The 25,209-nt window shown below is 41.6% G+C and overlaps 1 protein-coding gene across 1 annotated transcript; it reads right to left on the reverse strand.

Moving 5' to 3' along the window:
• Positions 1-456: 456 nt before the first annotated feature.
• st8sia4 (ST8 alpha-N-acetyl-neuraminide alpha-2,8-sialyltransferase 4) lies at positions 457-24,921 on the reverse strand. The gene is made up of 5 exons (XM_072658424.1): positions 24,696-24,921; positions 17,414-17,548; positions 12,133-12,390; positions 10,200-10,493; positions 457-3,128 (listed from the first exon to the last, which is right to left on the reverse strand). Exons 1-5 carry the CDS (start codon positions 24,806-24,808, stop codon positions 2,846-2,848), a joined length of 1,083 nt encoding a protein of 360 aa, XP_072514525.1. The 5' UTR covers positions 24,809-24,921; the 3' UTR covers positions 457-2,845.
• Positions 24,922-25,209: the final 288 nt, after the last annotated feature.

The following is a 25,209-nucleotide window of genomic DNA, read 5'->3' on the forward strand; positions in this document are numbered from 1 at the left end:
TGAACAGTTTCTTACTTTTTTTTGACATTTTTCACGTTTTTACATATTTGTTTTTGTCCTTTACATTGTCTGGATATTTTATGATGAATGGACCAACAGAAGTGCTCCAAAAAGACGTAAATAAAATAAAACTGACTTAACAAAAGTTAAGGGGGTTGTCTTCTCTTGTAAATTTGCCACTTTGGAGATACAAGGTACAAGGTAATGTTCTTTTACTCAAGTTGTTTTTAGTCATATATTTAGTTTTTGTTATCATTTATTATTTAAGTCATTATTTCACTATGGTAGCAGTACTGTACTGGCTGTAGAATGATGTTAGGCTACTCTACAAATCCCTGTAATTATTAAAAACTCCTCTGGTACCATCAGAAAATCCTGTAGCCCACAGAGCAAAATGTTCTTCATCATGAGGACTTTTGATGCCTAGAAACAGAAGGTCGCACTTCTCTTTGGGGCTCAACAATGCATTTTATTTTCCCTGTCTAAAATTTCTACAAACATATAAAGTTATTTTTTTGAAAAAAAGTGAACTCAGTTTGAAAGCTGCGATTTTTTAACAAAACAATAAGTATCAAATTCTCTACAAACAATCCAAATCCTATCACATTCAACATCTTGGTCAGTTGGATTCAAAGTACAAAAAAATAACAATATAAATTACAGAAAAGGCAAACGTACAAAATTATAACCCTGAAATAAAAACAACAGCAGTTTCCTGTAACAATAAATAGCATGACACACGCCCTACTTCCTCTTTAGCCTTGAAATGTTTTTAATTAAGAATGTGAGCCATGTTGTAAAAAATCTGCATTTAACCATAAAGTGGTAAAGTTCTAGTCTCGAAAAGACAAGAAACTAAACCGTAACTAAGGATAAATTCAGTCGTTCTGTGCATGAAATACATACATTACAATATTCAAAGTAGCAAATTTCTGCTGAGATCAAATGAAAATGTCTTTACATTCTTACATATGTACATTACTACAGATAGCAAAATGTCATTCAAATGTCTGAATGAGGAACTGGAAAAGCACCAGAGGCCTGGATACACTGAGCAAAACACAACCACTTTTAAAGAAACCCAATTTCATCATGTTTCATGGTGTACTATTTTAGCAGAGGGGCATTTCATTTTTGACTACTGAAGAATCACATCCTAAAACCAAATCATGGCATCTGAGAAGTGAAGCAATTCAGTATATCCAGGCCTTAAAAGAACACGAGGAAAAGGACTGGTGCTAAAACATAAACTCAAAGGACAAAAATATTAGTCATGTGCACCATTTCTTTTCTAATACTTGGTCATCCATGTATTAGCCTTAATAACAGCAAGACAGGTAATGATTACACCAGTTTCTTGAGATGGTTTCGGTCTTTCTTAGCCCAGTCTTCCACTAACCGACTTTCACTGGCTGCCCCTTTCAAGCAGATGGGTTTTGCGGACACTAGCTGAACGCTGCCTACTGGGTTATAAAATACAGAGAGTAAAGTTTGGTTGAGGAGGGATAATGGCTTGGGGCTGTTTTTCAAGGTTCGGGCTCAACCCCGTAGTTCACGTTAATGCCTCAGCATGCCCACACTTTTTACACAGTACCTCCAGCTTTGGGGTAACAATTTGCGGAAGACCCTGTCCTGTTTCAGCATGACATGGTCTGATGAGGTTAGTGTGGAGGATCTCCAGTGGCCTGCAAACTGCCCTAACCGCAACCATTTGTAGTTTTAACAACTTTGGAATAAACTAGAATGTCAACTGAGAGACAGGCTTCCATGTGTTGGCCTGATCTCACATATGCTCTTGTGACTGAACGGGTACAAATTGCCACGGACACAGTCCAGAATCTCGATGGATGGTCTTTCCAGAGGTTTGGAGGCTGTTATAGCCGCAAAGGAGATGGCAGCTTCATACAGTATTAGTGCCCGTGGTTTTTGAAAGGGGATGTCCAGTCAGCTCATATAGGAAGGGTCCAGTGTCTACCTTTACACTTCTACGATCTTTACTTCACAGAAGATTGTAACCAAGTATTAGAGAAGAAATTAGGAATGGGACTAATTTCTTTGCTCAGAAGTTTAAAATCCCAACACCCGCAGGTACAATAAATATGCAGTACATTCCAGAAATATACATACTAGTCTACCCAGACCTTTTAGCATGGCCACCAGTAGCATTAACTGAGATCATTTATAGACATATAGTTTGTTACATCATCTGGGCTTAAAAAGAAAAAGAAAAAGAAATATAGCCTACACATTAGTGTAACATTGAATTTTAAACACAGCCAATTTCAAATGTATGATCTAGACTGGGTATAAAAATAATTTGCACAAAGGCCTCTAAGTCCTAAAAAGTACAGCACTGAAGAACAATACAATCAAGGAAACGTTAGATGAAACATTAGGCTCTTTGGGATCATTAAGACATCATCTTTCAGTAGTAACCAGGTTACTGATAGGTGACATTACTGAGAACAGCCATACTGTAGTACTCCAGTTTGAAAATAACTAACGGGGGTGTGTCACCAAACTACTGCAAGCTATCTTAGCTGTACCTCACTGTTTTTATGCTGTTTTTATGCTTGAGAATTCAAGAGCTGAGCTCAGCGATGGGGACTCTCTTACTGAAATATGATGTAGTAGAGCACTTTAAACTCAAAATGTATTTATACCTTTCACCACAAGATGTGCAGATTATGCCTTTACAATGTCCAACTGAAGGCAGACTCTGACCCCGAAGCCTCTCAAGTGGTCCAGACACTCAGATATTCAAGGAAGTGTCACATGACTGATTCTGCTGTCTTTTTGACAGATAGTGGCACAGAGTGGCATAACGTTGACCGAGCGGAGCCCATCAAGCTTGTCTACATTTAGATGTGGTCAGCTTCAGGGCCCCTTTGACGTGTAACGTTTTCAGGGTCTTGAACTCGAGTGGCATCCTGTGAGGGCCCACGCTGGAGAAGTACCGGTACTTGAGAGAGTCGTAGTAATGATACTTCACAGCATTTCCATTAGCGTCTTTAGGGAACGGCCAGAATCCATACAGGTGGATCTCATCGCAGAAGCGGGTGGCCATGGTGTACATCAAGAGTCCAGTGCTGGGGCGCTTGATGTTTACCTTGTTGGTGAGCCAGTACCTGACAAACAAAAAATCAAGAATGTAAGCCAGATGTCGAATGTAGCACAGCAAGTAAAGGTCCCATGTCTGTTTCATGAAATAATGAGTTTGGGGTTTCAGAATGTCCCATTCACTGCCCACTCAACACAGTACATACGTAAAGGCAAAGCAGTAAAACAGCCTAAATTTGGACTAAATTGGTCACTAGTCACCCAAAAACCAGTGTATTTACATGCATCCACCTGCTCAGCCTACACCTGTCCATTCATTTTGAGTTAAGAGTTTTAGCCCAGTCTGCTTTCTGATTATTAAATCAAAATAATCAAAATTACGTCAATAAGAAGTTTTGAATGTTGTTTTTAAATAATTTCAGATGAATTACCCAGCCCTACTTCAAGGAGACAAAAATGCAAATGTAGAATCTGGGCCCTGTAATGTCTGCTTTTGGCTTATCTAAAATACATCACCTCCGGGCACTGGCACTGGGAATATTAGATTGGAGCAGTGCCTTATCATATATAATTCTGGGTAATCAACTAAGAATATAATTAGCCTATACAAAATGCAGCAGCTGAATAGCTGCCATTCTCTAACACACTCATAAAAGTCTAGTCTAACTAGATCATGCGAGATGTAATTTTGCTGGCTCTGTAACTGAATGACAAATTAGGCCATAATTTGCCCATCTTAATGATGTAATGGTCTACTGGCTTTGTGCTGGGGGCACCGTCCTGCATAACCAAGCGGCCCTGTGCTATGCATGCAAATTTCAGCGAAAAATGCAGGTATGCTCCATGCATGTTAATGAGGCATTACTTTATGAGCTATTAATTTTCATCAAATTAATGAAAAGATAGCTGGCAGTGGCATTATCATACACAACATGGGCACCATGAACCAGAAGGTTATTCGTGGGTTTAATTTGCTCATTTGCATTTGTCAAAAAATCAATACAGCGGTGGTTTTACAGAGATATCTCATAAGATTTCTGGGGTTTGTAAACTAGTTGGAATATAGAAAATGTACCAACAAGGCAGCAGTGTTGCATTTAAAAAAGGACTAAACTGACAACATGAATGAATAAACTATAAAGATGGTATAATGGGCTGACATCAAATCCACTGTTTAGAAAGTAAGTATACCACTAAAGTTACTACAACTCTATAACTGGTCTAATCTGTCCTACTATGATACATGCAGTAGTTCAGTGTCCTAGAAGTACTGATGATGTAAATGATACAAAGAAAATCTTAATCACGATAAGGAAACATATTATAGTGGCCCCTAATATATACTATATTTTGAACCTACGGAAGTCATATTTCTATAAAAGACAAGACAGGACAAGACAACCATATTTACCATTTGTGCTGGACACTGAGGGAATTAGCCTTCCTGCCTTTAACCCATCCGTACAAACACACACAGCGACAGTGAGCACACATGCCCAGAGCAGTGGGCAGCCACTGCTGCTTGCTAAAGGGCCAAACAGTAACAGCAGCAGCTCTAGCCATGCAGTCTGCCTTTCCACACAGTAGTGAAAGAATGGGTGGTTCTAAAGAGCTCACTGAACTCCAGCCTGGTTCTGTAGGTAATAGGAGCAGCTCTGCTGCAACAGCAAGTCAGCTGGTGACATTTTTTACTTCCTAGATCTTCCACAATCAGCTGTGAGGGGTATTATTGAAAAGTGGAAGTGTTTATGAACCACAGCAGCTCAGCCATGAAGTGTCAGACCACATAAAGTTACAGAGCCAGGTCACAGAGTGCTGAGGCACACAGTGCAGAAAAGTCTCCAACGCTCTGCTGACTCAATAACTGAGGAGCTCCCAACCTGCTGTTAGAGCTGCAAATGGAAGGCCTACTCCATATTAATGTCTATGGATTTAGAATGGGATGTCTTAAAAGCTCCTGGGATGTCTAAAAAGCTCCTGTAACGTGTAGGTGTCCCAATACTTGTGTCCATGTAGTGTATTTCATTCATTCATGTGAGTAACTATGCAAACAAATATGTATCATATCATAATCGCTAGAGCTTTCAGACAATTCAAACAATTCATTGAAAAAATCACATTATTTGTTACAGCTGTACAAGTGGACAAAATACGCCCCTCTGGCCAAGGGGATTGTGGCCCCTTGCTTTCATCCATACAGTTTGTGGATTTTTGATACAGTGAATTCATGAAACTCCTGAGGGGAACTGGGGCTGTTGCCTTTGTTAGTTTGCTGCTAGTTGGCTGATCCACAGGACTCTTGTGAGCTCTGTCCAGCACTGTCTGCTGAAGGTACTGGGCGCAATATTCCATATAAATAACTTATCCCATATAAGTAATATATAAAGATACTTCAACATTCACAAAGCCAGTCTCATGCCCTTTAGAACAGACTTGGCCACAGCGCTGATCCTAATCCTAACAAGCTCTAACATCCGTTTGTCTGCTGTGGATTATTTCAAGGTATGGCCTCATTTATGAGAGCTCCAATACTCCTTTAAGACTTCGATCCAATCTCGCATTAAGTGGCAGCCTCCAGGGTTCGCTGCCCTGACTGAGAGCTGGTTCACCCTTCGAAGGCCTATATTTAGCGCCCAAGCCTACCGGTCTGAAGGTGTCATTGAAAAGAGGAAGGTGCTTGGCTGCCATGGTAACTCACAAGAACATCTGATGTGCCTACAGAATTATGTGGCCAGAGCGAACACCTTTTGAAGACTGTAATCAAACACCAGCTGACCAATGGCCAGTGGAGATTATACGTGGAGGTTACATATTTTTAGTTCCCATGTGTTTTTTCAGCTTTTGAGGCACCTTCAAAGGAAATCGCAAACCCCCTCGGGAGAGCGTGCATGCTTAAAAGATCACTACATGTAAGAACTCCAGCAGCGCAGGATAATGGCCTCATTTTCAAGACCGGCTAGTTGAACGAAAACTAATTTAACAGATCCAAATATACTCTCCCCGTAAGTCTTTTAAGAACTGTTCTGAAAGGCTGGACTTGGGAGAGCACTTTCAGCAGAATTACGCTTCCTTCCTTCACCGCAGAATTCTGTATGAAAATATAATTTCACCACTGTCGCATCAAAATTATCCAGCTCCATTTCTCCATTTGTGTGAACGGCAACTGTGAAACATTCTGGACAAATGGACCAAAAGAAGTGGTCCAAAATATATAAGGCCTAATTTCCTGGATTTTCTTGTACCCCCCCCATGACACTGACATTTGTGTGGGTTTATGCACCAACAACAGCCATAATACCCACTTACATGACCACTTCCCAAGCTCCCTTTATCCCTTGACAGGCAGTTATGCAGCTACTTTAATTAAGCTGAACCTATTGCTGACACAGATGTGCAAATGCACACACAGCCAATAGAATAGGACTCTCTGGAGCTAATAAACATGAACCTATTGGCACAATGACTAATGCCAGGTGTGGGCTAGAGGGGCCCTCAGCATTGTGCTGTGGAGCAGTGGAGCTGTGTTGTCTGGAATGATAGATGGTGCTCCATACAATTCTTTTAGGATGAGTTGGGGGTTGTGATCATCCAACATCCTGACCTCACTAACGCTCTTTGTCGCTGAATGCAATCAAATCCTCCCCTGGACAGTAGAAACAGTTATGGCAACAAAATTGGGATAAACGTTTTTTTAAACCCTTGATTTTGGAAGAAATAATAAATGAGTAGGTGTCCCAGAACTTTTGTCCATATAGTGTATGGTGAGCCTGTACTGTGCTTCAGTCAAAAGCAGCTGAAACACTGAATGGGTGGGACTAACCTACTGTAGATGGAGTAGGTGGGTGTGTGTAAAAGTGTTGCTTTTTGTGATGTCACAACTTGGTGTGAACTGAAAATGGGCTGTTTTGCAGCTTGGTCTCCATGTACTCTCTTTTTATGGACTGTGCACTCCCGTGAGAGACTGTCTCTGATGCCTTTTACCTCCTGTAAAATGAGCCATTCAAATGACCACACGTTATATTAATCCCATGCAAATTAACATGTGGGTAAATATACCATCATATCCTGTGGAAAGGGAGATTTCATGTGGCTGTTCTCAGGTATGGAGATGCTCCAGGAGGCTTTGTGTTTTGCCATTCAAGTCTGTGGCAAACCTCAGTCAAATCCAAAAGACGAGCCAAAGGACCCCTCAGAGGTACAACTCTGCTGGTAGCTTTAGGTACGTTATTGTTTGCGCAGCCTCTAGCGTACATACGTCTTATGAACATGTAGCTGCTAATTTTCACACTAGAATTAATTTATTACTATAAGTGGTTATAGAAGATTTTTTTGGAGGTGACGGCGGTAAATTGAGTAGCCACTCCCATCATCATGCCAAAGTTTCTTATCCAGTGCAAATCAGCCATAGATTTTACAGACGTCCTGTAGTAAAAGGCACTGCTCCACCTCCCCATGTAAAACTAATCCCGGGCTTATGAAGAACCTCTTACAGGTTTTTCACACTCACATCTCTATTACAAACAGGGTTCTTCATGGAGCCAAAAGTGGTTTGTTTAAGATATTGCTTGAAGAACTTTAAATCTACTCTACATCAAATGTTCTTCAGTTGAACAGAAGTGAGGAAAAGTCAGTTCTGCATGATATGGGCCCTTTAATGTACGCTGAAATTGAAGAATGTAAAATGATCATTTCAGAGATATGTTATGATGCTGTCAATTTATGGCATTTATGGCCATGTGTTGAGAAGATTAAGAGTACTTTAGAGCCTTTTTTCCAGGCTGCATCCAGCTGTCGCTCTGCATCCTGACTGAGACGAGAGTGTGTAATCACTGGGTTGTCTTTAAGCCCGCTGAGCGCTGCCTTGGAAAGACGCTCCACAGGTGGCTGCCTGCAGGCTGGCTTTGATTTCCGGAGATGACAATCAGAGGGCAGAAGCTGTGGGCTCCCTGCTAGCTAACACCGCCAGGCCTGGGCTCTTCACGCCAATTTAAGTCGATCGATGCTCCCTTCTCTTGTCCTCAATCGAGCTTTATTCGCGATGCTCGTACTTTTGATACCGCAGATTGGATCGAGAATGAAAGCGTGCGGCAGACGAATGAGGAAAAGTGTCTGGAACGTCTGATGCGCATCTCAAAGCTATACTTTACAGTATACAGGGGGTAAATACACAGCAGCCAAAGCCTACCATCTAAAGACAGGGTGATCTTCACAGCAATCTGTTCTGTTTCCACCAAAGGCAAAGCAGTCATGTTCCTACTGAAGTTACAAGTGTTCTGCTGGACCAGTTCACTTTGCCTCCCCAGCTACTTAAAGAGTGTTGCTCAGATGTATCTGAGACTTATTTGATAGTTTTATATTGAGATTTTGTGGCTAATTATGGGGTGTTATGACCCAAATGAATCATTCACAAAGCCTTAAGCACTGTGTTTATGCCTGCTCTTTAAAGTTCCTACTGAAAATACAGAACATCTGCAGCAGCTGGAACCAAAATTACATGTTTATCTAAGTGATGTCATTAACTTAATTTGACCTACTTAATTATTAATGAAGCATTGCAACACATTGTTCAAGCTAATGTTTCCTCCATTTATCTCCATCCATACATCTCCATCCATTCATACATATCCATCCATCCATCTCCATCCATTTATATCCAACCATCCATCCATCTATCTCCATCCATTCATATCCATCCATCCATTCATCTCCATCCGTCCATCCATCTCCATACATTCATATCTATCCATCCATCCATCTCCATCCATCCATCCAGTGCCATCCATTCATCTCCATCCGTCCATCCATCTCCATACATTCATTTCCATTCATCCATTCATCTCCACCCATACATATCCATCCATCCATTCAACTCCTTTCAACTCCATCCATCCATTCATCTCCATCCATTCATCTCCATCCATTCATCTCCATCCATTCATCTCCATCCATTCATCTCCATCCATCCATTCATCTCCATCCATTCATATCCTAATAAAGTGCTCAGTGAGTTTACACACATACTGTTATATTATTACACATTATTGAAGAAATGCCTCATTCACTGCTAGAACATTCATTTAGTGCACATCCATGACTCAAGTGCGATTTGCTGTTATTACTCTAAATAAGAGACTACATATAAAATCTTTTCTAGTATTGCTTTTTTACCCACTTATGGTCAACTAATAATAACGAATATTATTTATAATACTTATAATAATGTATTATACTCTGACTTAAATACTCGATTTTTTACTTTCTTTTTTATATCGTATACTAAATTGTATAAAATAAGCTTGACAGAACAGCATTTACTGGCTGAGTAACACAATTTCAGTGAAAAGATTTAAATTGCCACCATGCAGAAAAACGTGCAGGTAGGGAAGCATAATCTTGCAAAGCTTGACCAAACAGCTTTTAACTGGTGTTTAAAATTCACATTTCAGTGAAAAAAGTTAGTTTAGAAACAGAAAGAGCTTATGCAGTAATTTCACATTCAAGTACATAATTATATACATGTCCATGTACTAACCTTCAGTGTCTGGCCAAATTTTGGTTTCAGAACCAAGAGAAAAAACAGATGGAAACAAAAAGTGCTAAAAGTTCCATTAAATGTGTGTTTATTGGTAAGAACTATTTATGACTGGCTTTTACTGGTTCTTTAAACGTTTGGTTTCATAACAAAATATGCAAATAAAAATGTTCTATGTAAAAAAATAAAAAGTAGGCCATCAGTAAGCTTTATGGTTTCGTTGTTCTCTGTTGATACTTTCGATACTGTGTGTCAATGCCAGTACCAATACAGTATCGGTACAACACACACACACACACACACACACACACACACACACACACACACACACACATTTTAATGCTTTAACAATTTTACATGACCTTTCCTTTCACTGTAACTTCCAACATGAACAGACAGAGCTTGGTGGATTTAAGCAAATTGTTGGTTTTCATGACATCCCAAAACTATTAATTCCAAATTAGCAGCTCAGTTTCTATATATGGGTTGTTTAGGCTGAACGGTGCATTTTCAATCCTTCAGCAGTGTTTGAATCCTAAACCAAACCCTAATTTAAAAAGTGAAGCAAATCGAGGTTTTCAGGTATATAACTGCTTGTGTGACTCACCCTCTGACGGCGTGAATCAGGCGAAGTGAGGGGTAGGCTGTGCGCAGTGGAAGCTTTCTCTTGAGGATGAGCTCATTGACGCCCTCCACGTGCTTCTCTCCACCCTTCACCATGAAGGCAGGAATCCACAGGACGCTGTCGTTCAGCGCGCTGAGCCGCTCTACAAAGCGCTCGCGCACCGTCTCGTTCCGCAAACCGCCGTACACACGCTGGATCACAGACGGGTTCATGGTGGTGAAGTCCGACTTCAGGCCCACGTCCTCCGCAAACTCGGCCAGGGGGGCCAGGTTACATCTGAGGCAGAGCCGCAGGAAAAGACAAACGTTAGAGCTGAAATGAAACTCCCTCAGGCTGCCTATGAGGCATTAGTCACATGAAATGAAGAGAGGTATGAGGCAGCATAAAACTGCCTGCCTCAGTGGATAGAAGACAGTCCTTGATCGTATGTCAAACTTTGGAAACTGATCTGATCTGGATGTTATAAAGTCCAGATTTAGACCTTGTATACATTCTTTCAACAAAATATGCTTTAGTATATTTAAATCTGCATTAATATATACATGAGACTTAAGCCTATATGGACAAAAGTACTGGGACACCTGTGCATACATTGTTTCTTCTGAAATCATGGGTTAACCCTGCTTTCACTGTCTCTACTGTCGAGTAGAGTAGAGCATTTTGAGTATATTCAGCAACAAGAGCATTAGTGAGGTCAGGATATTGGATGCTCACCATCCCACCTCATCTCCAACTCATCCCAAAAGTATTGGATGGAGCACCATTCATCATTCAAGAGAATACAGTTCCACTGCTCTATAGCTCAAAGCTGGGGGGCTTTTTACCCCTAACTCCCCACCAGCACTCTAGCCAATACAGCTGTCTGTTTGTGGGGCTAAGCATCAGCAATGAGCATTCTCCTGCAAGCGTGTTGAGCTGTCCAATTTACATTCTTACATTTTATGACATTTAGCTGACGCTCTTATCCAGAGCGACTTACAAGGTTACTTGTATTACAGAGGTGGGCCAGTGTAGTGTCTTATTGGTGTAGTGCAGCACAGTCACCCAGACCGGGAATCGAACCCCAGTCTCCCAGGTAGTGTGGTAGCTTACTGGCAGGTAGTGGTGTTATCTGTTGCGCCACACCAACCACGTCCAATAATGTCCTTGTGATTGTGGCAGTTAGCAAAAGTATGGTGGTGCTTTCCATATCTTGGAGGAAGCAAATGCTAGTTTCGACCCAGCTAGTGCAGTGAAAAAGGGGGGGGGGTCCCAGCTTGAGGACGGGAATTGGCAATTGGTAAAAATCTAAAGCTAAAAATGATTAGTTAAATAGAATTTACTCACATTACTTGTGTGATTTACTTGAGCACAAATTATTCAATCAAGTATCTGAGAAGGTAATAGAAGCTTAAATCAAAAGCATGTAAACTTGCATGGTAAATGTGTCCTGGGTGTGTTCACACACAGCTTTTTACACATGTTGATGCAAGATGCATCGGGTCTGTTCCGAATAAATATCAACACCAGTCACCCCAATTAAGAGCTATTTTAAATATTGCAGTGTTTTCTGATATCTATCTCATGTTGTATAACACATAGAAGAAAAGGTCGCCAGCAATGAAAAACATTGACAGATTGCATCCAAAACTCAGCCTGGATGCCTCTGACAAATCCCTGGCTTCTAGCCATTTTCTTGCAGACTGGATGAAAGGGGATTCATTTGATTACGTTGGCTAAATCTGCCATAAATTAACGACTCAGCTGAGATAAGTTACAAGATTGGTAAAGCAATCTGTAACGACAGACTGGGAGGCAGATTACCAGACAGGCTTTTACCAGCCGCTGCTTTCCACTCTCGTGCCTCGGTCGCTGCAGCGAGAACTCGATACCTAAAGGCCAGAGATAAGTGAATAATAGCCAGAGGGGAAATTACCGTATAACAAAATCATGGCTGTCGATCTCCTTTCCACATCCGCTCTTAAGGAGCACCCCGGAGTTGCCCACCACGGCGCAGGTTCTGAAGCGCTTGTTCTTCAGCGGGGACACCTCAGGCAGCAGGCTGTGCAGAGTGTGAGAGACGTTCAGAGTTCTGCGCCTGTCCAGAATGTAGTGGATGGTGTCACCGGGTTTAAAGCTGCTCTTGATCACGGACACGTCCCTCTCTGCGTCCAGGAAATGCAGGATGTCCTTCCTTTTAATGAAGCATAGAAACTCATCAGGACACATCAACACTGCAGTGTGTGACAGACCACACAAATACAAAAGAAAATTAGTGGGTTTTTATCAGGAACAATAACAGACAGTAATGTGTTTATTAATACAGAACAAAGGGGTGTACGTCTAACTGATTCTCCATGTGTTTGTCTCCAGCTGATTCACTGGCAGAAATTTAATGCAGCCCTAATCTAATTCTCTTTTGTTCTGTGTGTGTGTGTGTGTGTGTGTAAGTACGCTGGCACAAATTGGCTGCCACTTTATATCAGTTTTATGTGTTTGTACTGTTGTCTGCGTGCTTATTCAGACTTCCCCCCCATATCTTATATCTCATTTCCCACCTATGTGTTGCTCATTGCAGTTTTTAGGGCCTCGAGGGTTACATCCCAGCTTGGAGGTCTCCCAGGCCTGCTGCTGGATGGACTCCACAGCGCCGCTCAGAGGCAATGCTGTGCCAGCTGCTGGAGCAACTGTATAATCATAGCCTGGGGGGTGGGCAGGGGGGTTTCCTGGGCCCACCGCCAGAGCAACTCTATACCGCGGCTTGGTGGTTTCCCAGACCAGCTGTCATAGTGTGTGTAGTTTCCTAGTACAGCAACCGGAGCAACTATATTGCAGCCTCATAGGTTGAAATTGAGAGACTGAGACAGCAGAGTCAGGCTCTGTGACGAGCTGACAGATGCTCCACTACCTTGGCTTGTTTGTCATGTTTCTTTGCGAATAGCATAGACCTTAAACCTTAAACATAACAGCGCACCACATACATCTACGACACAAATCGATGGAATCAAATGGAAGCAACATGGAGGAGAACTCAAACAGTGGGGCATTGGTGGCTCAGCAGTTAGAGCACCGGATGGTTCGATACCCAGACTTGGCAAGCTGCCACTGTTGGGTCCTTGAGCAAAGGCCTTCACCCTCTCTGCTCCCCGGGCACTGCAGTAATGGCTGCCCACCGCTCTGGGCATATGTGCTGATTGTCCAGTGTGGGTGTTTGGTCAAGCAGCTTACATTATAGTAATTGAGGTAAATTGTCCAGTACTAGTTAGCAGTTTGAAAACATTTTACATTTACATTTTACATTTTATGGCATTTAGCTGACGCTCTTATCCAGAGCGACTTACAAGGTTATGCGTATTACAGAGGTGGGTCAGTGTAGCGTTAGGAGTCTTGCCCAAGGACTCTTATTGGTGTAGCACTGCATAGTCAACCAGACTGGGAATCAAACCCCAATCTACCACGTGGAGAGCTAGCTCACTAGCAGGTAGTGATATTATCTGTTGCACCACACCAACCGCCACTGTGGTCACGGTGATCCTACAGATGAAGCACACACTAGTCTTTACCCTCCCTGCTTTGCATTATGTGATAGGGAAGTTGGTAATCACTACACTGGGGAGAAAAATGGGGGAAAATTACAATATATGAGGACCAAAGGCTATGTAATAACATGCAATACTGTGTATTATTAAAAATTCATAAATCCTTAAACTCCTCATCCTTAAAACTAACCAGAACTATAACCAACTAAACTAACCTATAAACTAATCACAATGGCATGCCCTAATTATTAGAGATCAATTACCTTATCACACTAGGAATAAAGCAACTCTTCGAACAAGCCGTGGTAGTTTTTAAGGATCTAAACCAGAACACTGTAAACATGACAGCAGCAAATAGACTAAAATATTTACATTTTTTTAACTGCTTGCTTCCACATTTTTGGCCCACTTCAGTGTACACTCCGATTATCTCATTCTCTGAATGCCCGGGGATATTTTCAAATCCAACCCAAAACCTCCAGCGTGACTCAGAGACAGGAAAACTGCAGGCGCCTCTGAATCTAACAAATGACACAGTATAAGCGAGACGTTACAAGCGGCTAATGAGGAAGTGTTTGTGACACCCGTCTGAGGTGTCTGCAGTGTCAACGGAGCGTGACATTTCCCCAAACACAAGGCAGATAGCGCTCCGCCTTGTAATTACAAATATGCTGAACATTTGGGGAACGATAAGATCAGGCATCTACAGTTTCTCAAAAGCGGATGAATATCATCGTCTAGTTGCTACATTCACGTGAGATGGGTCTGATTAAAACAACAGACCAGTTCAAGAGATTACTCATTACAACCTAATGCCTATTCTTTATTCAGTACCTACAAGAAAAGCAGTGCAAACTGACTTTTCAATTAAAATATAGAAAAGGAATAACAGCCTATGCCACTTAATGGGTGCCCTAGAATGGAAAAGTACATTGGCAACTGACAAACCTTGAACCTCAAACGCTGTTGTGTCAGACATTACCAAAACCGAGCTGGAAAACAGGCCAATTCCAAAACCCTAAAACTTTCATAGCAGTCTTGACTCATTATATTTACGCCTCCAAAATTGACCATTGTCCCTTAGTCCACCTGCCATAGTCCACTTAGTCCACTAGTGAAAGCCATAGTCAACGCCGGCCAAAGGGTGAAACGTGGCGACGACTTCCGGAGAATATGGTGTTGTTGATTTTGGAGAGCTGCTCATCACATCAGGTCTCTTCTAGTTATGGGAATATGGGTTGCTACGGGAACCAGAGCCCGTGGCCACAGCTTTTCTTGTGCCAGTGTCCTCAGCAAAATCAATCAAACAATGTCTTTATACTCAAAAAATGCAATCTTTGGCACCCTGAAGGTCAGACAATTACTCCTTCTCATAACTACATAACACGTGTATCAGTTTCATAGTCATTAATAAATAATTCACAATAGTTACAAAAGAAATACAGCATTCTTCAGCACCTGCCCATTGGCTTCTATTCCAAGCACAGCACACAGAGATTAGGTATCCCTTTAAACACACACAAACACACATACAGCAGACCTTGAAAGGTCATGTGTTTGCAGACTGAAGCCTAATGTAAAATTAAGACTCATTTTGTTTGTGTTGTTCATCACAGTTCCTCTTTAGACGTTCACAGTGATGTCCGAGAACAACAATAAAGAATTCAGAAGGAGGAAGCAGGCCAAAGTCCACTTGCATATGATGCAGATAAACACCACCACAGTCATTCTGCGCATGTATGACTTTGCAAAGCCACATAAAGGACAGACCTGCTGCTGTGCTCCTCAACCAACCCAACCCCAAGCTTAACCTTAGCAATCAATAAGGAAATGTTCTGGCTCCTAAGCTTTGCAAAAATACACATTTCTCAATGCATTAGGGGATAATTTCACAGAAAATTTAATTTCTTGCAAGAGTTTATTCAATTTTCAATGACTACAGTGTCTGGTCTTGTCAGCTTACAGAAGTTTAGCTCTGCCTATTCACTTTAAGTTATAGCCAAAACTGCTTGTAGCCAATCAGAAAAGAGGGCTAAAGGCTTGTTGTATAGTTGATCCATCGGGCTTTTGGACACTGGTCATTTAAAAATGAACTACACTAAAAAAAAGGAAGGATATGGGCCCATTAATGCAGCCTTGCAGCACCTGTACTGTTATGCAAAGCAGCACAAATGAGAACTGGATGTGCGGCCTCAGATGATGACAGTGCTGCTTGGGCAACATAAAGCCCAGTCTGCGTCGTGTGTCTCAGCAGTCCTGGTTTAACTATTCCCTCTGTGGGTAAACGGGGCCCAGCAGTCTGCACTATTCTTAGCACAAAGAGACGAGCAGCGCACACCTAGAACATGCTGTCTTTCAGTTAGCACAGATCAAATGTATAAAAAGCACGCTGGAATTGGGCATGGGAGGTACGTACCACACAATCCAATTAGGCTCCTTCCAACAGCTGCTCAGCATCAAACAATATTCGTAATCTTTTACCTATTACTGGAGAGCATCAAGAGATGGCGTCGGTCCAAAACAGCATCGAGACGATACCAGCCGAAAACGCTTTATCCGATATCAAAAGAAAATAAGGACACGCCGTTTCAACAGCCGGGTTTCCATCGAGCTGCTGCATTAAATTCAAGCAAATCGGATCTAATCAAACCTGAAATATCACAGATTTTATTGTGTGCAACAGAAGTGAAAAAACCTAAGTAGGTCACATGATAAAAAAGTGGCTTTTCACCACTTGAAGGAGCTCCGGAACGTCATAAAGTGTTCAAAGTGTGTTTAGCTTGGCATAGTGGAATAATGAGAGTTACATGGAAGTAACAAACCATGAATCTCAAACACTGTTGTCTGTTTAGGGGAAAGAACATCTGCCATAACCAGAATATGGCTGAAAAATGAGCCAACTCCAAACCCTATGACTGTTACATAACAGTCTTTTACCCTAATATTTACATACAGCCAGCCCACTAGCGAAAGCTCTAGTCAATATGCTGTTGTTGATTCTGCAGAGCAGCTCATCACCTCAGCATCATTCAGCCTCTGCTATTTAAGGTAATTCCAGGTTGCTACATGAACCAGGCCTCATGACCACGACTTTCCCAGTGCTGGTGTTTGCAGAAGGGAAGCTTAAACTCAAGACGTGATGATGTGAAAGCCAGGGGGAGCAAACAGGACCCTCACACTACAATACATGTGGTCTTACCATCACATAAACAGCGCAATCAAACTCATCATAACATTTTCAACACTCTTTTAATGGTGTTCACAGTTTTGTACCTGTATTTTTATGCTGTTATGTTGCAGATGATTCAGACTGTTGGAGGCTAGTAGAGGGTTTAAGCAGTTTCAGCAAAGTGCTTTTAGGCAGTCAGCTGATGCAAGACACCTCCTTTAAAGCTGAATCAGTATCCATCAAGACTTAAGGTTCCATTATCCATATCAGCCAAAGTAGTACCGCACTGCCTCCGATGTCAACTTACACTTAAACAGCTTGATATTGAAATATTCAGCAGTGTTTGGGAGCAAGGGCGAAGGTTTAGTGCTCCAAATGCCAGCGCTCTGCTAAATGAGGTAAGTGACCTTGATTTTTCCAGGGAGGCCGGGCCATCAGCTCATGAAGCCGGTGACACAGATAATGCTTAATGGCAGCTTTCAGAAAGAGCCGACTCTCTCCTCACTCACCTTATCATGGCGACGAGAGTAGCGTTGACCTTCCATCCTTCTTTTTCTTTTGACTGCAAATAGGCAGACAGGCTCTTGCCAAGGGCTTTCTCACTGCTATTGACCATTAGTCTGGAAGTGCTCAGCTCGCCCTCACTGTAAAAAGAAAATAGCAAAAAGAAAAGAGCATGTTGTAGTGGGCTTTTTCTCACTTGCCTCAATTTTCCCTGTCGGACAGCCAAGGAAAAGCACAGAATTGCGCTCAGGAGGCCATTACACTTCAAGGAAGTAAATCAGCCGTGAAAGTCTCATTAATACACTTTGGTGCTCCATTGAGCTTTCGTCTGGTTGCTAAATAGGAAGAAGCAGGTGAGATATTCAGAGCAGCGTACAGTAGCTTGACTCCATTTAGAGTGTTAGAATGCATTACAGTAATCTATTCTCCAGCATGATGGGAGACCTCCAGCCTCCAGCTGATGTTCTTCAATTCACAGCACTGATTAGCATGGGATGTGGACTCAGTGCTCACCCATTGTCTTTGACTTCCTGTTATGTTTCCAAGGACAAACTCACCTTCCCCAAACCTTCAGACAAGATTTTGTGTGTCTCCAAGATGGAGCTTCACTATGGGCTTTCATACCTTCACTGTTTCACTGTCGATATCTGGCTCTTCCACCCATTTCCGCCAGTCGGTGTTACATTATTCATTCCTACCACCACCACAAAAATACCACAAAAAGTGAACCTTCACTTCCCTGGTAAGAGTCTTGACGCATGCTCACCCACTCAGCTGATAAGCAAAAGTTTGGGCACGCCTGGTCAAAACTGCTGATGAATAGCAAAACTGAGCACGTAAAAGAGGATCTGGTTTATGAAAGGCATGAAGTAAAAAAAAAAGATGTATAGAATATTTTTAGCAAGATCACTTTTTTATTTCCCGCTTTTGCAGTTTAAAAATATCACAACTAGTTTTGTAGCAGCTAAAAGTCTTTCAATTCTTCAGAGTCTTCCCACATTCTTCATTACTGTGTGGCAAAGTTTCACACATTCTTCCTTGCAAATGCCTCTGGGCCTTCTTGCTGCACTGCTCTTATGAGGGATGATGCTAAGAGGGGACTGTAAGGGCCATGAAAACCCTCTGTTTGCACCTCTTGAGGTAGTCCATTGAGGAGTTTGAGGTGTGTTTAGCATCATTATCCTCCTGTAGAAGCTCATCCTTTTTTCATCTTTAGCTTTTCTTAACAGTTGGTGAGGAGATGTTCCCTACCCGATGGTATTTAACTGAACCAACTGAAACAAGTGAACTGTCCCTGGTGCCACTGGCTGCAACACAAAAGCAGCCCAGAGCATGAGCAATCTTGTTTAACAGTTGGAGAGGTGTTCTTATCATAAACTCTGCACCTTTTTCTAGGTTTTCTTTAACTTTTCTCAGACCACATGACTTTCCAGAGTGCATCAGACTTGCCTAGATGTTCCTTTAAAAATGTCTGATGCTGAATTTTGTGGTGAGGTTGCAGGAAAAGCTTTGCTTCAGGTGACTCTTCCATGAAGGTCATATTTGTGCAGGTGTCTCTGTACTACGTCTGGGAGAGAATCAGAATAAATAAATTCAGAAAACAAAACAGAAATAGATTGAGGAGAGTTTTGTTCTGCTCTGTCATGCTTTTAAAAAATAATCCACTTTAAAAGAAGTCATCCACTGAAACGCACAGCCATGCTGTTTGTGACGGGATGAAACTGCTTGTAATCTTGATGCTTTTTGTTTACCACTTTTGACTGATGTCACTTTTCCTGTTGTATTGCTGTATTTTACCAAACCATAACTTTTATTTTAATCTGTTGCTCCGATTATGAGATTTTTGGTCCCTTTTGACACCCAAACAGGTGCTGAGGACTGGTCATTAACATGCATTAGCTCATTAACAGGTGGATGTTGACTGTCGTGTATATAACTGCAGTGGTAAGATAAGGCCAGCGCACTGCCACAGTCACTTTATAAACAAGACTTCAGTATCACGTGGCCTGTGGTGCCCATAGGTTCCTGTGCAGCCTATGCTCTAGAGCGTCCTACTTGCAATACTTTCCTATGGGGCTGGGCAAAAAGACGATATTGTATCGTATTGTGTTCCATTTAGTTATCCTGATCGAGGATAACGCCAGTGCTTGAAGAACACTGATCAACGGCACGCTTCTTTAGTCTGGTTTAAATAAATGAAGTGCAGCAGATTTTGAACAAAAAGCACTGTACTCAGTACAGGAGACTATTAAAATATTAGTTTTTAAGAATCTGTGGCTACTGATGCATTTCGTCTGCAATCATGTGAATCACAGTTAATATAGTGTTTTGTGAAAATGTCTTTTAATATCATAATATATTTTATTTAACCCAAGCGTCCACCTTTACTTTCCTACAGATACGTTTATTATATTAGCAGGTAGACTATGCAGAACTGAGCGCATACGTCAGCAAAGGGATGCATTTGCTACTGAAAGGGGGTGTCTGGATAACTTTTGGTATTGTAAGATTGTAAGATTACAAAACTCTTTTACTTTTACTTTTACTACAGGATTCCACAGCAGGTCTTCTTTGGAAGTAGTTCATCTCCTTTTGTCCAACATGCTGTAACAGAGTTGGGTGAAGGAGAGCCAAGAACATTATTTTCAGTTAAGAGTGGCCTCACACCTGTAGCTCCTTGTGCAAATCAAGGCCATACCTGAACCCACATCCAGAACTTTTATCTCATAAAAGTCAGACAAAGCTTTTCAGACAAAGCTTTTTACTGTTTTTTTTTTACTGCTATTTGAATATTCACAATGTTTTTCAGATTTCAGAAGTGTGCAGGTGTATTCTACAGCACCAACTATAAACGGTACAAGCGTAGCCCATTTACTACACTTGGCAAAGCATTGTCAACCTGTACTTATACTTGAAATCTAAAGACAGCATAAAGGTCACAGGACAGGATAGGAACTGCTATACCACAGGAAATTGCCTTCATGCTAAATAAGCAACCTTAAGTTACAAAGCTCACAGCAGTCTTCTGATTCTTTAAGGTACTACGCAGGTGTTCAATCAAACCTTTTCACTTATTTTCATTTAATACATTTTGCTATTACCGCTACTTCATCTGTGGAAAATAATGGGTTACCCTGACTGTTACTTCTAAGGGTGGGGCAATATTAGGACTGGCCGATATGGTAAAAATATTATATCACGATATTTAAAGACTTTTGTGATACACAATATTTATCACAATACATGTGATCACAAGCTAAAAACATCAGTAGCGACAGGCTCTTATAAACTGCTATTCAGATTCAGATTCTCCTGTGCTGAATAGAGTGATTTTTATTCTACATCTGCTGCTCTTTATCTAATTAAACCAGTCTAATTACACTGCTAGAAATGAAACCTGCAGCTGATCAGTGAACTGTACAGTATCCTCCATATGGCTGGAAAGCCATATTGTTATTACGATAACAAAAATTATCACAGTACAATAAAATATTTTAATGGTAAAATATAATTGCCCAGCTCTAGGCAATATGACATTTTTTTTATGTTGTGACACACTTTAGCACGATCCACAATATAAATATTTTCTGACCATTTCATGGATTGTCAGTGCTGAAAGAACACTGACTGAGAGTGTAATCAGTCCTGTTTTTAATACAAATCCCTGTACTAAATATAGGGAGTATAGAGCTTTAAGATTCTGTCACCCACTGATGTAAAATACTCAAATAAATATCGTGTATCAGGAAAATTTCAGCATGATTCACCAAAAATATCATGGTATAATAATTTTACTGTATCATCCTGCCTCAGTTACTTCTTATATCAAGGCAATTTTACCCAAAAAAGGCCTGCTAACTTCATACACCATACTGACAAAAGTATTAAGACACCTGCTCATTCATTGCTTCATCTAAAATCAAGGGAATTAAAAAATGCTTTTGTTGGAGTAACTAAGTCTCTACTGTCCAGGGAAGATTTTCTACTACATTTTGGGGCATCGCTGTGAGGATTTGATTGCATTCAGTGACAAGAGAGTTAGTGAATTCCGGATGTTGTATGATCACCACCCCATCTCATCCCTATTTCCCCAACTTATCCCAAAAGTATTGGATGGAGCACCATCATCATTCCAGAGAACACAGTTTCACTGCTCCACAGCTCAATGCTGGGAGGGTTTTACCCCTCTAGGCCATGCCTGGCATCAGGCAGCATGGTGCCAATAGGTTGCCACCATGTTTATGAGCTCCAGAAAGTCCTATTCTACTGGTAGTACCTCTGTATGGGGACTGGAAAAAATTGTGTGTGCACATCGTTGCGCAACAGCTGCAGCGTAAAGTACCTGAAATGCATTAACTAGAGGGGGCGTCCACAAACATTTGGCTATCTAGTGTATCTGGGACACATGAACGCACACCTGAGTGAACTCATAAGGCATAAACATGCACATTTATCTACTTAGCGCACACACACACACACACACACTTCTTCTACCCAGAGCGGCTTACGAAACGTGTGTGCAGGCGCGGGCTTGTCTACTGGGGATCTTCTTCTGGAAACCAAACCACTGTTTCGTTCTCATTGGATTCGTCTAAGGTGTTCCCACATAAAACGGTTACTAAAGATGGAGCTCAATTACTATATAATCGCAGGTGAAGTGGAGAGGCGCATGCGTGAGACGAGCTGACGTTCGCTGAAGGAGAAGCTGTTTCCGCTTCTCTGTTTTGATCATGAAAACACCGTGTGAGATGAAGAGGAAACCAAATGTTTTGAACTGTCTGCTGACCCTAATTTGCACAGCTCATACAGTCATACACAGAAACACACACAGACACGCACGTACATGCACAAACACACACACAGACACTCTTGAGGTTCTTGGGTGGGGTTGTCTTCCTTTTTTGTTGCCTTCTGTGTGACTTATGTTTTTATACATAAAAAAACACAAATATAAAAATAAGGGAACATTTTTAATAAATAATAATACATAAATAAAGGAAAGTAAGTAACTTTGTTTCAGTCATATGTTCCCAAAATGTCTTTAAGTTTGTTTTTTCACTTTTTTTTGTTTCAATTGTCTTTGGGATGTCTGCTCCCCACAAAAGAAATACATGGAATGTAGGAAGGAAATAAGGAAGGAAAGGATGGAAAGAAAGAACACCAAATAAATAAATAACAAAATAACTAATAATAAAACAAAAAACAAATGCATGGCGTTTTTGGCTCTGTCCAATTGTCACATTCCTGCTTTCCCACAATGAGATAAATGCATGGAAAAAAGGAAGGAACAAAGGGAAGAAGAAAAATAATGAAATGGACAAATAAATAAATAACATTGGGGACAAAAACAATGTCCTCACAATGTCAACTGCTACCCATAATGAGCTTAATACATGAAAAAATAAAAGACAAAACAAAATAAACAGCAAAATAAAGCACTCTTTTCTTCAATGCCAAACTGTTCATGTTTTTTCATGAAAGAAAGGAAAGAAGGAAAAAAAGAAAAGGAAGAAAGAGAACAAAATAAACAAATAACATGTGAAACAAAAAAATGTCAAAATGTTCCCAATGTCAAACTGTTCATGTTTTCCTTCATGTGGGACTGTTACCCACAATAAGCTGTATACAGGTAAAATGAGTAAATAAAGGAAAATAAAAAAATAATAAATAACATAAATCAAACAATTAAAAGATTTAATGAATTGAAGAATAAAAATAAAGGTTCTGTCTGTATAACAGTAACTGTCAAACAATCATTTTGGGGACACTTGCTATCCTCAACCTGCTAAATGCACAGAAGAAGGAAAGGAAGAATACAAAATACATCAAAGAATAAACAATACTCTCTCTCGTGGGGACCACCCAAAATGCCCAATCCCCATAATGTCAACATGTCCTAGTTTTCATCATTTTGGGGACATTTGCTACCCACAGTGAGCTAAATCCAAGAAAGAAAGGAGGGAAGAAAGAATAAATACATGGCCAGATAACATTCACTTTCCTGGGGACCAGCCAAACGTCCCCATAATGTCAAACTATTGACGTTTTTCATCATTTTGGGGACATCTGCTACCCACAGTGAGCTAAATTCATGGAAGAAAGGAAGGGAGGAAGGAAGGGAGGAAGGAATGCACAAAGGAAGGAAGAAAGAAAGAAAGGAAGGAGGAGGAAATGAAGAATACTAAATAAATACACAGATAAACAGCATTCGTTTCCTGGGGACCAGTCAAATGTCCCCACAATGTCAAACTATTGATGTTTTCCATCGTGTTGGGGACATTTGTGCCCAACAATGAACTAAACACATGGCCTCACACGCAGTAGACTACAAGCACAATGCCTCAGCATCCATGTCTATCAATGCTGGACAGGTTGCTTGGCTTTCACCCCCCTCCGAGTGCTGGAAAGACGCTCAGCACTCCCAATTCTGACAAAGACTTACACAGCTAACATTCAGACAGGGAGTAAGTCAGTAGGTAAGCTCCTGCCTTCAGTCAGTGACTGACATTGGCTGTGTGAGAACTCCAGAGTGAATCATAACAAGGACAAGCAGAAACTCGCTTGATCATATTTTAGTTCCTGGAACCTCTTCGTGGGGTTGTTTATGCCTCGGTGCCAAACACACAGGCCTTCACACCACATCTAACACACACTTCCAAACTTTGAGCCCAGTCGGGCTTTGTGTCATTGTAAAACTAGAGCCTGTGGGTTTCATCAGCCTTAAGTCTGGCTATGATCTAAATAAATAAGACAAGGCGTTTGATTCCAGATGTAAAGCCAGACACTGGGCTGTCTGGGCTATATTCTCAAGAAAAACAGCAATGGAGAGCCAATTTGACCAACAGCAGAGAAAGCCTAATTTGCTGTGTTCTTGTCTTTCTCCACAGGACATCCAAATCCTGGATGGAGGACAAAATGAGGACACAGTGCTCAGACGGAAGATAATAAGCCCAAATGGTCCCAGCTAAAGCCTACGATGATGAAATGACCATCATGAGTCCAAACAAAGAAAAATAAGAGCCTTCACCCCATCCAGTGATAGCTAGAGGGGCGAGGAGGGAAACTGAGGGATCCAGCAGCAGCACACTGCCCAGCTCAGCTACACAAACTTCAGACAAGCAGGTGCTGCTGCTGCTGCCTCGTTTCGAGACAAAGCCAGCCAGACTTTTTTTTTGTCCCCCTTTTCCCCCCCTAACAGCCACACACACTCCACGAGCTGCACCAGCGGCCACTGCAACTGGCTCCGGGCTTCAATGGCACGGGGAACGTGTCGTAGCCCCCTTTTACCTTGTGAGTTGGGCTTCCTGGTGCTCATCACTTCTCGCTCTTTCTGTCGTCTTGTAGAATATCAGGAGGACGCTGATGGTGCAGAAGGTCCAGCGCTTCCGTGCGAGCCGCATTTCGCACAACAATCCGGCTGCCCTTGCTGAGATATGGCCACTTTTGTACCGAAACGTGCACCGGGAGCTCCAGCCAGCCGCCCTCCGCTCCCCATCACTCACCCAGCGGCCACTCTCCCTCTCCACACTCGCTGGGCTGCGCTCGGGGATTGGAAGTCGCTGCAGCCAATCCACTCCACGGTATGCAAATATGCTTTCCCAGCGTGGCCAATGACGGCGCAGAGGGGGCGTGTCCCACAAAATCAGTAGCACAGAGGAAAATGGAAAATCGATAGGAAAGTCCCCCTGTAAACACAGCTGGAGGGCGATGTGATTTTGGGCCCTTTTTGTGGAAGGACTGCCAAGAAGTTCAGCCAAAAATGCACTGCTTTTAGTTTTCAGTTCATACTCTTTAACATGGA

Source organism: Salminus brasiliensis, chromosome 16 (genome assembly GCF_030463535.1).
Source record: "Salminus brasiliensis chromosome 16, fSalBra1.hap2, whole genome shotgun sequence".
In the NCBI taxonomy this organism is placed as follows: Eukaryota; Metazoa; Chordata; class Actinopteri; order Characiformes; family Bryconidae; genus Salminus; species Salminus brasiliensis.